The following is a 13,021-nucleotide window of genomic DNA, read 5'->3' as shown; positions in this document are numbered from 1 at the left end:
AGTATTGTCTATTACACCATGATACTGTAATGATAAGGACCTATTGTGTCTACCGGAGCTAGTTTAGTTGCTCAAACACACAGGGCCGAAAGAGTTGCTTGTGGAAAACGGAAAAAAAAGAAAAAAATCTTTAGACCTCTATTCTACAGCACCACAAAGTTAAACATAGCACCAAGTCGTAATGTTCAAAGCAACTATGCCCTAACACACTTTTTCTTTATCAAACTAATGTAAACACAATTTCCTCCACAGCACATATTGTACATGACTAGAGCATGTCTGTGACTCTTAGAAAAAAGTTTCCTTCAGTTTATTTGCTTTGGACACCTGAAGGCGACAGATCTGGAGTGAATCTACATGTGTGCTCATGAACGGGCGAAATACAGTATTACTTTGTTCCAGGAGTATTATTATTATTATTATTATTATAGAGGGCAACACACTTCTGCTTCTAAAGCTTTTTCCAATGGGCATTCACGTACTATACATCAGAGAAAATACTACTTAACTTGTGCAGCCAGCGGGCTATGGCAATAATACATTGTACGGTACTAACATTAAGGTTTCTTTTCTTCTCAGATAAAATAATGTCTGCTAAAGTATGACAAATGAGGCACCTTAAAATGTTTTAGAAACATTATCCACTTAAAGCCGTACTGTAAGCAAATACTTTTATATATAATCTAATTTCTTTTAGCTTGGGATCCTTTCCCGTCTTTTCATATATCCTCATACAAGAACGTCTTCCTGTAAAACATGGTTTGATTTATCTTTACAAATACAATACATACCATGTACAGTACATAACAAATATAGATTTGTTTTTTCTTTTCTTTTTTTTTTCTTTTTTACTTGTATCTTACATGAAACCAATTTGTTTAAAGTAGAATATGCACTTTCACTTTCAGGCAATCATATCACTCTCTCACTTGTCAAAAGAGATTTCAATAAGCAGACATTGAGTCGATTCATTCACGTGGACATTTGCCGGAAAACCTCTGATTTGTTTGTAGCAGATGGAAATATATCTGATATGTCTTTCAGTGATTGAAGTAGCATTAGCAGGAAAAAGGAAGTTGTTTTTGTAGCCGTCAGAAGAAAGGGAGCTCGGCTCAGAGCCTGTGTGGGGGGCCTGTTAGTTATTACCGCATACAGAGAAGTTAAACAATTTGGACTTAATGTTCCAACTGGTCACCAATCGCAGCTGCACTGTCAACAACGTAATGGGTCATTCAATGTACTGTGACATCGGGACATTCATTTCCTGTACAGCAAAACATACATTCATTATCGGTTAGTGTCGAAAAATTAACAAACATACAGAGAAGTAGCTAGCAAGTAAGTAATATACAGTTGTTAAGATAAACAGTCAGGGTGGCCATTGTTTGAATATTATCTCATTGCTTGTTAACAGCTTTATGAAGCAATCACATTCTCCTCTAACAGCTGTCGTTAAACATTAACATCCTTACTCTACTGGTTTGTTCTTTCCGCATGAAAGCTCATGCATTTGTACTTTTCCACTCAAGTTATTGGATTTATTTGCCTTTTTTTTAATCTAAACTTTTTTTTATGGGTATTGTGGTTCTGTCCTATTACTTGGATATACACAGTTGAAGCAGGTACCCATTTAAAACATAAATGTAAATAAAAAGAAATAAAAAAAATGCATCCTCCGAAGCATTTTCTCTCATGTGTCCTTGGCAGAGAAAGTAAAAACACACATAATATCAGAGCCCCTCACTCCTCCCCTTCCCCGTAGTAGATACAAATGTGAGAAGGCGAAGAAAAAGGCAGTTTATGTTAGAAAAAACAAGAGAGAAAAGGCAAAAAAAGGCACCTGGACACGTGCCACGTTTCACAAATGATTCCTTAATAATGAAATACATACTACAGTACACTTCACAATTCATCACCCTGTTCTTCTAAGCCTACGAGTCCAACCTCTGTGGAGCACCCAAATTATTTTGAGAGTTCTCATGAAGGCTATGATGTTTATCTTAACACGGTGCCATAATGAAGAGTGTAAACACACTGAGCCATCACGCACTACGATTAAGACAGTCCTCTAATGGTTGGCATTGGATTGTAAAATGAAAATAAACACAAGATGCCAGCTGATAGTAAAAAGCTTCTAAATAAGATAAAGTTAGGCCATATTATCCGTTTGAATGAGTGCGGAGTGTGAAATAAACCTTTTTATCCATACTTTTCATATGTAAAAAGGTCAAGTACGTACAGTATACCACAAGAATTACAGCAACTCTGCGTTTACTCTGAGGTATATTTTGCGGTAAGAACCCTGTGTTTGAATACTGACACTATTTGTATTGTAGGAAAGGTAGACTCATGTCCATGTCCGAGGACGCACCAGGCTTCACAGTACACTGTATCACTGAAAAACCTAAAGATATGGACCCCTCAATGACCAGTGAGTGAAAAATCTTTAAACGTGTTGTGACATACTCAACCAACACATTTTTATTACTGTAGGAGGAAGCTTAATTCCCTTGTTTTTACTATTTATATACATTATATATTTTCAGAGCATTTTCAAGTGAAATTAGTGGTGACAACTCAGAAAAGCCATTGTTCTTGTCTTCAAATAAGATTCCCAACCCCCGGAGTATTCAGCTGGATGTTTCCCGCTCCCCGAAACACTGATGAACTTTTAGAGATGATAAGAAATGTATTAGCTAAAGACCGGAGAGAGGTGGAGCAGGGAGGGCTGAGGTGGTTTTCCTTTTTTTAGGGGAGGTCAGTCTAGTCGAGTCCAATGGCTTGTTGGGCACACAGGTCAGCGAAGAGTCCCATAATTTGGGCCCTCGGAGTCTGCACTGGCCAGTATGCCTGTCTGGTCCTCCTCAGACTGCCTGCGGCGCAGGAAGGAGGTCAAATAGAGATAGGGGTTCTTCTTGTTTTGCCTTTTCCTCTTTCTGTGGAGATCCTCTCCCTCTTGGGGTGTCTGAGATTGCTGCTGGGTCTGAGAGGGACACATACCTGAAAGACAGGCGGAGAGAAGCACAGGAGTAACACACCACCAGTGGTGGAAGAAGTATTCAGATCCCGTACTTAAGTAAAACTACTAATACAACATTATCAAATTACTCCACTACAAGTAAAAGTCCTGCATTCAAAACTTACTGAAGTAAAAGTACAAAAGTATCAGCATCAAAATGTACTTAAAACATCAAAAGTAAAAGTACTTGTTATGCCGAATGGACCCACTCAGATTGTTTTATATATTCTAAATATCTTATTACATTATTTGAATTGATGATTTTATGTAAGCAGGGTTTTAATTTTGTAAAGATATGGCTCATTTAAGTACTTAATATACTGTTATAAGATTTGATAAAATAAAAAAAAGTCTAATCACCTTAAATTGATCATATGTTTTATGTTGAATCTTGACCTGAAAAGTAACTAAAGCTGTCAGCTAAATGTAGTGGAGTAAAAAGTACAGTATTTGCCTCAAAATGTAGTGGAGTAGAAGTATACATTTAGAGAAAATAGAAACACTCAAGTAAAGTACAAGTACCTCAAAATTGTACTTAAGTACAGTACTTGAGTGAATGTTCTTAGTTACTTTCCACCACTGTACACCACCCACATATTTCTACCATTAATCTTTCCCTAATCGTCAGACGAACCTGTTTTACTTCCGGAGGTTGTGTTGTTATTGTTGTTGGCAGCCACTCCCTTGGCTTTAGTAATACAATGGTGTAGCAGTGCTGGTAAGCTCTCAGACCCGGCAGGATCACTAGACGCACCTAGAGGTTCCCTGAGGAGAAGAGAGACAGCACAGCACACGTCGTTCTGCATTAATTCAACAGCCGTGTTCGTCCCGTCTCAGATGTGTAAAAGACAGAATGGCACTTTGCATTGCTATTTCCAGTATCATATGATCTGATGAGCTCTTGTACTTCTACTGAGAGCCCTTTCACTAAGATGATGAATTTCCACTTTCTATCTGCAGTGATGGATGATAAAAGTTAGACTCAAAGACAGAAAGAGGGAAAGAAAAGAGAAAGAAAGAAAGAAAGAATAGTTGACATAAGGTGGATTTGGTGAATTTATTGGCTATTAAGTTTCTTCTAAAACAATCATTACATTAAAGACCCAGTCCAGAATATAAAGGAGTTACACTTATGCACACTACACTTTAAGTGTAGTTAAAGGGTTCTTTAACTTTAGGTCCCATAATTATAATTTAAAATCAGGGACGTTTTGTCGTCTTAGTGACAGTGGTGAAAATGGAAACAGACACATTTCAGGTTAAGAAAATGATTTTTAATCACTGTGCTCACTCAGGTTTGGGTCTTTAAAAAGTGACTGCTTCAGAAATGCGGGCAAGATTGTTTTCTTTGCTGTATAAAACTCATAAAATGAAAATAATTTCTGGAACCATAAAAAGACTGTTCCCATAACAACAAAATTTTCTTTTAAATATCTTCCAATAAAGCTCTTTAGTGTAAAGTAAATACATGAACATTTCTCCGACAGTTTGCTAAATGTGTTACTTTGAAGGGATAGTGAGATTTATTGAAGCGGGGTTGTATGAGGTACTTATTCATAGTCAGTGTGTTACCTACAGTAGATGGTGGTCAGTAGGGCCCCGGTTTGGCCCCAGTGTACTGCTATGGACCCCAAAGTCACAGAATAACACAAACACACTAATCGATCGAGGCAGCGCCAGACCAGCCACTCCAGTGTTCTGCAACTTTTTAAAATACCGTTTTTGTCAATGGAGTCTGCTTTGAAGAGAGCACAGAACGTATTTTAGTTCCCCTCCAGTCAACTTGAACAGAGCTGTCCGGCGGCAAGGTAAAGTCATGAAAATATTCTACATATGTTTTGTTTTTTTAGGTCTATCTCTTCTTAGGTGGCTAAAATAAGATTTGCTTTTGCCCCCATTTAAAGCCGTACATTTCTTAGCTTCCGTGTCGGTACTCTTAGCTCCTTCTCCAAACTGCAGCCTACTGTAGGTAATAGACTGACTATGGGTAAAAACATCATACAACCCGCTTCAATGAATCCAAACTACTCCTTTAATATTTAGAATGTGTGCTGGTGTGGAAATAAACTGCCCTTTTTTTTTAAACCCTGAAGAACTATTTTCATTTCATGAGTGATACATGCTAAGTTGAATGAAAAATAATCAATGTATAATCACATCAAGTTAAAGTGGCTTCACTGTCATAGTATGCAGTTTTACCTCATACCGAATAGTCTGGTTTTGTTGTCCATCTCTCAAAGAAAGATGCAATAAAATGAAATGAAATTAACCTCACAAACTGTTAGCATTAAAGTTCAGGTTCATGAGGCTCACTGTTGGCTCAATGTCTTTGCCTTTCAAAGAACTGAATACAAACAGCGTCAAAACCTGACTTAATGATTCATTAAGTCAAGTTGCTGTGCCAGACATGTATTGTTTCAAAAGGCATAGGAACACAAAGCTTTAGAGATGCTTGTCCATCATTTGTCACTGTGGAGAGAGAGATTGAGAGCCATTAGCAGAGAGGGGGAGACAAATCTGAGAAACAGTCCTGGACAGATAGAGAACATTTCCATTATCACAAAAACTGTGTGCAGAGGCCACAGTGTGTTAAATATAGTACATTTCCATAGACATGAACACTGTACAGCACACTTTCATAAACATGAACACTGCGTACAGAGGCTTCACCATGCTGACGGGAGGAGATGGCAGGAAGAGGAAATGGCCGTTAAAGAACAAGTCACATGACAGGAAGAGGAAATGGCCATTAAAAAACAGTCACATGACAGAAAAACGAAAGCACTTAGGACAACAAATGTGACAAAGAATTTAGTTGGAGAATTGTTGTTATTTGTTTGGTCGTAGAGAGAAGTTTAGAGAATGCATGCATGGCATTTTGCACATGGAACAAAACTTTAAAGGGGAATACTCCAGTCTATCATTCATGTGCGTCCTCTATTGATTCAAGGCTTTTTTTTCTTTTTGGTGCAGGGAAACATGTCTGTATTCAAAAGACAATCCAAAGACAAAAATGCTTCTCCACAGTCCAAAACCGCTCCTCCTGCTTGCTCACAAGCCTAATTACTGCAGCCTACGCCACAGCAGGCTTACTGTGCCTGGGAAGTGTATTGACAAATGTGTCCTGCAGTCATTATTACCATTAGTTGTACTTCACTTGAATCCAGCACAGAGGCACAACCCAAAGCGATTCCCCTTTAAAGGAGAGAGTGATTAGAGCCCTCCCCCTGCTGACCCCTCCCCTCTCAGACATGGGTCCGACCCTTACCTATTGCGGCGTAGGGGACCGGGTCACAACGCTGCCCAGATAGCTGAGATCAATCAAAAACAAATCACGTAAGACCCTTACCCTCTATAAAGCAGCAGCCCTATAAGCTACCTTCCCTTATAGGCCAGTGATGGTGCAGGAGCAAGTCTCTGCTTCATGGCTGTAGCTACTGTATGACTGTAGCTTCTAGGGGTGTGAGGTGGGTGTGAGGGGGCGCAGGAATGTGTGCAGTAAAGAAGTAACTGTGGGGCATAAAAGTATATGAGTCTCAGCTTTTTTTATGTAGGTGTAAAAGCCTGAAACCTCCTACATAATGTCTGACTGTCACTCTGTGTGCAGGGGCGCTGACCTGTTAGATTATTTGGGAAATAATCCCCTCTAATGGTATTTAATTGTCATATTTCTTCATGAAAACCCTGTTTAACCTCAGAGATTTAATCTTTAAACAGGAGATTCCAATTTCTAATAAGACACCCTTTATAACAGCTTTAATAATGGTTATTACATTACTTACTAATGCTATTATAAGCCATACTATCTTCTCTTGGTTGCCAGGTTGTGGTTGGCTTTTATCCTCCTCCAGCAGTTGATTTGTCTTTTTAAGTTCATGCAACAGTTTGAACTCTAGCAGATAATAGATAACATATATCCCGATAACTTATGATATTTAGTCCAAAATGTATGCATGAAAAACTCACAGTGGAGGCAAATAACTAAGTGCATTTACACAAGCGCACGGGCATATGCACAAGTTACCCATAGGATCATAAATGTCATCCGATGCTGTTATATGGCAGCAATTCTATGAATTACCATCTTGTTTTCTTTGCAGGTTTGCAGCCTTTTAAGATGACAGACTGTGATTTGAGGCTCTAGCAAGCTACATAAACATGAACTAGAATTAGCCACAACATTTCCTCTCCACCTCTGAAATGATTTGCTGACACATGTTTTATTGGGTTAATAATCTCTCCTTTAGACTTTTTGAAAAGTCAATTTTTGCAGTATTTGCCACCACTTAATCAGGCTTTCCACATCTGAGGGACATGCATGCACAGGCATAAAAAATGCCTACCCCAGCTTTCTGGGGTCTAATCTGTATGTGATTACTTTCAGATTAATAATAGGAAATACAATTAACAAATAAATTATGATAGTTAATTATAGACTGTATTGATCTCCTGGGGGCAAATTCAGAAACTACCCTGCAGTTTGAGTAATTAAAATTAGCCACCAATGATGAACACATAACTGCAAAATAATACAATTTATAACCTGTGAGCACCTGTAAGATTTCTTACAACCCGGCAACCAAAAAAGTTGTTCTGATTAATCAGTTTTCATTTTCTATAAATGATCAGCTAATAACCATTAATAAAGCCTTTAATTGTAGCTTATACATGTTTAATAAAGAGTGCATTGTCAGAAAGTGGTACCTCCCTCTTTGTGTGCAATATAATGCAATAAAATATATGTAAATGTTCATCACATATACAGTTTATTGTTGAAGTTAAGCATGAAAATAACTTTTACTAGTGATTCACATGTTAAGTTTTTACTTTCAATAATTAATCTGGTCAAATTGAATTTAACTCCAGCTGCGGAAAATACTTCAATTCAATGTTTCAATATGGGGGACAGAAAAAATATAACAGTTTTAAAACAGTAAACTTTCGGCTTTCTGTAGATTGTAGCTTAGTGTTTCATCTATATGTTCCTGTAGTCATTATTTTGACTTCAAATTGCATTGTGATGAATATTTTATGAGATCAAATATGAGCTATCAAGTGATAAAGACAGTAATACATTATCTTAAAATCAAATTGAGCTTTCACATGCCATTAAGTTTAGTTAAATGTCATTTTTATGAACTGATACAATGTGTGCTAAATGCAATTACATGCCTTCTGCATATTAAAGTACAATATGCATCTTAATTATGCCTAAATGGAAACATCAAAGTAAAACTGTGGATAAATAACCGAGGAAATTTGGAATAGAGAGCAGACGAGGAGACAAGTCTCCCCTTTAAATAAATATGTGACTATTCTCTACTGGAATGGATCACCTACCCTGAGGCTGATATCTGGAGCTGAGAGGGCTCTGAGGGTAGCATCTCCTCCTCTGTCCTTCTCTGGGATGGCCTCTGCCCGAAAACATCCCTGCCCTCCAGAGGGGGAGAGGGGGACTGGGAGGGGTAACTGGCTGCAGTGGAGGCATAGGACATGTGGGCGTGGTAACTGGGGCTGGGTTGCCTGGCGCCCTGGCTCTGAGTGGGTGAGGCGGTCAGGGAGGACCTTCGGGAGAAACTGACAGTGGCCGAGGGCTGCAGGGTGATTTCAGGCATCTCCAGAGACCGAGAGGTGCGGAGGATGCTGGGGCGCGGAGGGGGCCGCACTAAAATATCCGGGGAACCCGGCTGGGTGCTAAGGGGGCTTTGGGAGAGCGGAGAGAGGCGGGAGGGCTGGAGTACTAGCGGGGGTAGGCTGGGGTCTGCCCGGCGCCCCGCCCTCGGGCTGAGCCAGGACTGAGGGCTACTACTGGGGGCTGTGCTTGGGCTCCCTGCGCGGGCTGCCGGGTCAGGGTAAGGCAACACTGGTACACCCACACCGTGGGCCGTGTGTCTGAGCTGGCCGAGACTCTGGGCCTGTTGCATAGCTAAACGCCTAACCGGAGGCCCCAGGGGCCTGTCTCTGCCTGGGGGAGCCACAGGGACCTCCAGCTGCAGGAGTCCAGGGCTTGTTGGATCCTTTAGGGGAGGGAGGTGCAGGCGACTGGGGGGGAGAGAGTGAGGAGGGTATGGGGGTGGATCAGGGAGGTCCTGGGGATGATGTAAGGGATGGTGAGGTGGGTATATGAACCGTGGACCCTCTAGACCCAGGAAGGGTAACTCATGAGGCTGCCAGCTTTCAGGAGAGCGAGGAGGAGGGCTGTGTGTGTGAGACAGAGAATGGCCAGAGGCAGTGTACTGATGGTGCTCCATCTCTCCACTCTCCTCGGGGATGGAGGGGTAACCAAAGGGCCCCTCGGCCGTGCCTGGGGGGGAGGACAGAGCAGAGCTACGCGGGCTGATGTCAGGCATGTAGAATGGTGGTGGAATCCCTGATTCAATGCGGCTGCCTAGATACCCATAGAATGGGCCCTGGGGAAAGCCCCTGTAGCGGGAGGCCGGGGCCTGCCCTGAGGCGTGAAGTGCACTGCCCTCTGCAAAGCTCATACCTTCCATGGCCCTGTGTAGGCGGGGGCTGTAGGTGGGGGGTTGCGTTGACTCCAGGCTGGAGGACGTTGGGGAGAGCTGGGGCCGCAGCGTGGGCATGATGGGCGGCAGAGGCCCGGGGTCAAAATCATTCTCCTCATCAGACTGCCGGAACTCAGGGTACATGTCAGACTCCTCTGCGAAGGGGAAGCCCTGGATGCGGCGGGGCGGTGGGCTCTCCATGACGAAGCGGCCGTCGGGGCCGCGGCTTATCAGCTCAATAGGCGTGGTGACCTCTGCCTCATACTTGGACACACTGTATTTCTTGCTGGCTATGGCACGCTTGGTTTTCTTGTAGAAGGAGAGCTCTTTTTCTCGTTCTCTCAGAGGGCTGGGCAGCTTCCTGACGTACAGGCCGGGACCGTGGGAACCCTCTGAAGAAAGAGAGCGGGGCCGAGATGGAGGAGAGCTCTCTGGACTTATCTTTCCCGATGATAACCTGATAACAAAATGCAAACACAAGACGCTGGCTTAGTGTAATATATACAAAATGAAACCCAAAGATAAAGGCGTAAAGTTTTTTTCGAAACAAAAGAAAAATTGCTGATGCTGTAAATTAATAGGCATGATTGTGGATTCATTTTGAAACAGATGACACAATACAAAGCCAGAGTACTCTATCAAGGCGGCCATAATGAACTGCATTATGATAATGACCAGTTTATGGCGACGGCAGCATCCTGATAGGACAGCAGCTAATGAACCAAGCTAGGATGACAGGATGAGAGGAGAACCAACGACGAAACCATGACAACTGTATCACAGATCTATTGAATCTACAGCAGACGTGAGACCAATTTCCATATGCTGCACCAAATGGTGATGTGAGGAAAGCAGATGACAGCTAACCAGGCCTCATTTGCCCACACCAGGAGCAGCATAGTCGACACTTACTGGGTCAGTGAATGCATCAGGTAGACATACAGTATAAAGAGTGCATATACACAGTACTGAACTGTACATGCAGCTGAGCTAATGCAATCTAATCCCAGTATGGTGCGTGAGAGTCTGTGCATGCAAAAAAAATAGGCCAGCGGTAGGCTTCACTACAACAAATAGTCATTGTCAAGTTGATCATTTCTATGCAATGCATTAACCATGCAGCCAAGCCAGTGCAGTGCAGCACACTCTGTATTTTGGTGCAGGCAGGCACTCACAGGGGGCTGGCGGGCGGGGGCAAGAAACTGCTCCTGGCAGGCTCGTCCCAGCAGGGCTCTACCCCTGGCAAGGGGGTGAGAGGAGGCCTGCGATGGGAGACAAACGACATGGGCCTGGTTCATCTCTGACTATGCTACTAGCAGGAAGGACTAAGTGTGAACTCCCTGACCTGCCTGGACCATTTCATTGAAAAATTAAACAAAACTGATACTGACGGTTTACCTAAAGTCTCAGGCAAACAAACATTTATTCTGGAATGGGATTTACACAGATTATTGTCACAAATGAGCTTCTTTTGAGATTGAAATGTAGTCATACATGTACACAAGATTTACAGACAGACAGACAAATACACACATGTAGCGGATACTCTACATTTGATGTGCGGCTAAACATAAAAATAGCATTATTAAACACTTAGGATCATGCAGAAAGCAGACAGCGTTTGAGGTTAAAGAATACAGATGGATCAAAAATCAATACACATACTGCAGCTTGGGCACTCTGGGTAATGTGCTTAAAATGCTGACTCTGCTGCTTTGAACTTTCTTTAATCTGCCCATGATCCGCTAGAGGCTGCTACTGTACATGTTCTTCCACACCCGGATTTTTTTTTTTTTAATCATCCATCATCAAGTTTTGCCTCTTTAATGCACAGGAGAGAGCATGCTGTGTGTAATAATCAGCTCCATTAACAAGGCTCTGAGAATATTGTATTGTATTGTAGGTTTTTGTTTATTGTTTAAATGTATGCCTTGTCACAGCATGCATAGGAAGAGTTTTCTTTTAAAAAGGTGCATTAGAAGATGCACAGTAGTAGCCACCTCTGGCAGACGACAAGGGGCTCCGGCGTTGACTTTACTTACGGTGACTCAATGCTTTTCCTGAAGTGTGTCACCGACAAGGGAGGATCTGAGAGGACAAAAACATTTAAATTGAGCTTTTTCTCTGTTGAACACCACGAGTAGAAGTCAGACACATGGGTGGATTATGAGACAGCAGGCCCCTGGGGACACACAGAGCAAGAGACCCACAGGGTTCCTACACCTTTTCCAAAATCAAATTCAAGCTCTTTCAACGTTCATTTTCAAGCTTTTCCAGAACTTACATTACCTAATTATATACAGTAAATTAGATGTAAATGTGCCATAAACAACCAGAAGCATGACAGCATCTTGCAGTGTCAAGTGACAAATTAGAGGAAAACACAACAAAGTTTCATGTTTCAAAATGTGTCACCTGTTTATAAGTAGATTTGGGATCCTATATAACCTAAATTTCAAGCACTTTCTTTAAAATCCCTGATGAAGACCTTGTGGGGGAAAAAATATTTAGCTGCTAGAAATAAGGGCTTCTCCTTCCTCATTTGTTCATTTATTTTAGTTTCAAGCACTGTATTCAAAGTCTAAGCATTTCTCCAAGTCCAAACCCTGAAAATATCACATGAATAAATACCACAAATTAAAAATATTTTCCAGCACATGTAGGAACCCTGCACCCAGACTGAAATAACACGAAACAACCAACAAGCAACACTGCAGAATTGTTTTCTTAGGGGGTGTTTTTTTTTACATGTCTGTGTCCTTTTAATCATTTTTTTATATCTCTAAGTGGTCTTTTTGCGTCTCTCTGTGGTCGTTTTGTGTGTCTTTTTGGCCATTTGAAATATCAAATATCAACATTCACCCCAGGGCTCCCTGTGCGCGGCACAGTAATCCATCCATGGTGCAACATGTCCAACATTTATTACATGTAAAGTAAGCAGAGAAGGACACCGACCTGGTTTACGCTTGAGTTTGCGACGATGTTGCTTATTGACAAAGCAAGCTGCTAGAGTGCTGAACAGTACTGCCGCCGCCAGAAAACAGATAGTCGCCACAACACCCGCCACCACCGGCCGCGCCAGCCCCTCATCAGGCAACTCCGCAGGGGGGAAAGGATCTGATGGAGCAGACCAGTGGGTGAAAGGGAGAGGGTTAGAAACACAAGAAACCTCACAGATCTATTCCTCACAAGGGCTGAGAATGTCCGTGTGTTGCTTCTTATGCTTCTTTGTAATAAACGAACCTGTACTCGACACTCCCACTACGTTGCTGCTCTCACTGATCAGGTCATCCATGACGGCCATCACTCGAAACTCGTACCAGGACTCCTGTCACAGAGGCAGAAATAGAAACATTTTTTATATGATCGGATTTTTGTGTATAGCTTACTGGTTCATGTAAAAAAGCATTTTATGACTTTCTTTTTAAAACATGCGACAATTCTTCTTTTGTATGTGTCATCATAAGAGAATAAGGATTTGCAGCAGTTTTGTTTT

General features: G+C 41.7%; 1 protein-coding gene across 2 annotated transcripts in view; it reads right to left on the bottom strand.

Moving 5' to 3' along the window:
- Positions 1 to 137: 137 nt before the first annotated feature.
- igsf9ba (immunoglobulin superfamily, member 9Ba) overlaps positions 138 to 13,021 on the bottom strand; it is an 81,970-nt gene continuing 69,086 nt past the window's right edge. The window contains exons 15-20 of one of the 2 annotated variants that reach the window (XM_059330939.1): positions 12,769 to 12,853; positions 12,481 to 12,642; positions 11,568 to 11,613; positions 8,360 to 9,982; positions 3,654 to 3,784; positions 138 to 3,000 (exon numbers count right to left, since the gene is read on the bottom strand). In XM_059330939.1, coding sequence (XP_059186922.1) covers positions 2,798 to 3,000; positions 3,654 to 3,784; positions 8,360 to 9,982; positions 11,568 to 11,613; positions 12,481 to 12,642; positions 12,769 to 12,853 — 2,250 coding nt within the window. In that variant the 3' untranslated portion in view covers positions 138 to 2,797. Of the gene's footprint in view, positions 3,001 to 3,651; positions 3,785 to 6,287; positions 6,331 to 8,359; positions 9,983 to 11,567; positions 11,614 to 12,480; positions 12,643 to 12,768; positions 12,854 to 13,021 lie in introns of those variants that run through there. The other variant, XM_059330940.1, reaches the window with a different exon arrangement.

The sequence above is a fragment of the Centropristis striata genome, chromosome 4 (assembly GCF_030273125.1).
Source record: "Centropristis striata isolate RG_2023a ecotype Rhode Island chromosome 4, C.striata_1.0, whole genome shotgun sequence".
NCBI classification, from domain to species: domain Eukaryota; kingdom Metazoa; phylum Chordata; class Actinopteri; order Perciformes; family Serranidae; genus Centropristis; species Centropristis striata.
The sequence above is the reverse complement of the archived record's forward strand: the minus strand, read 5'-3'. Positions and strand labels throughout refer to the sequence as shown.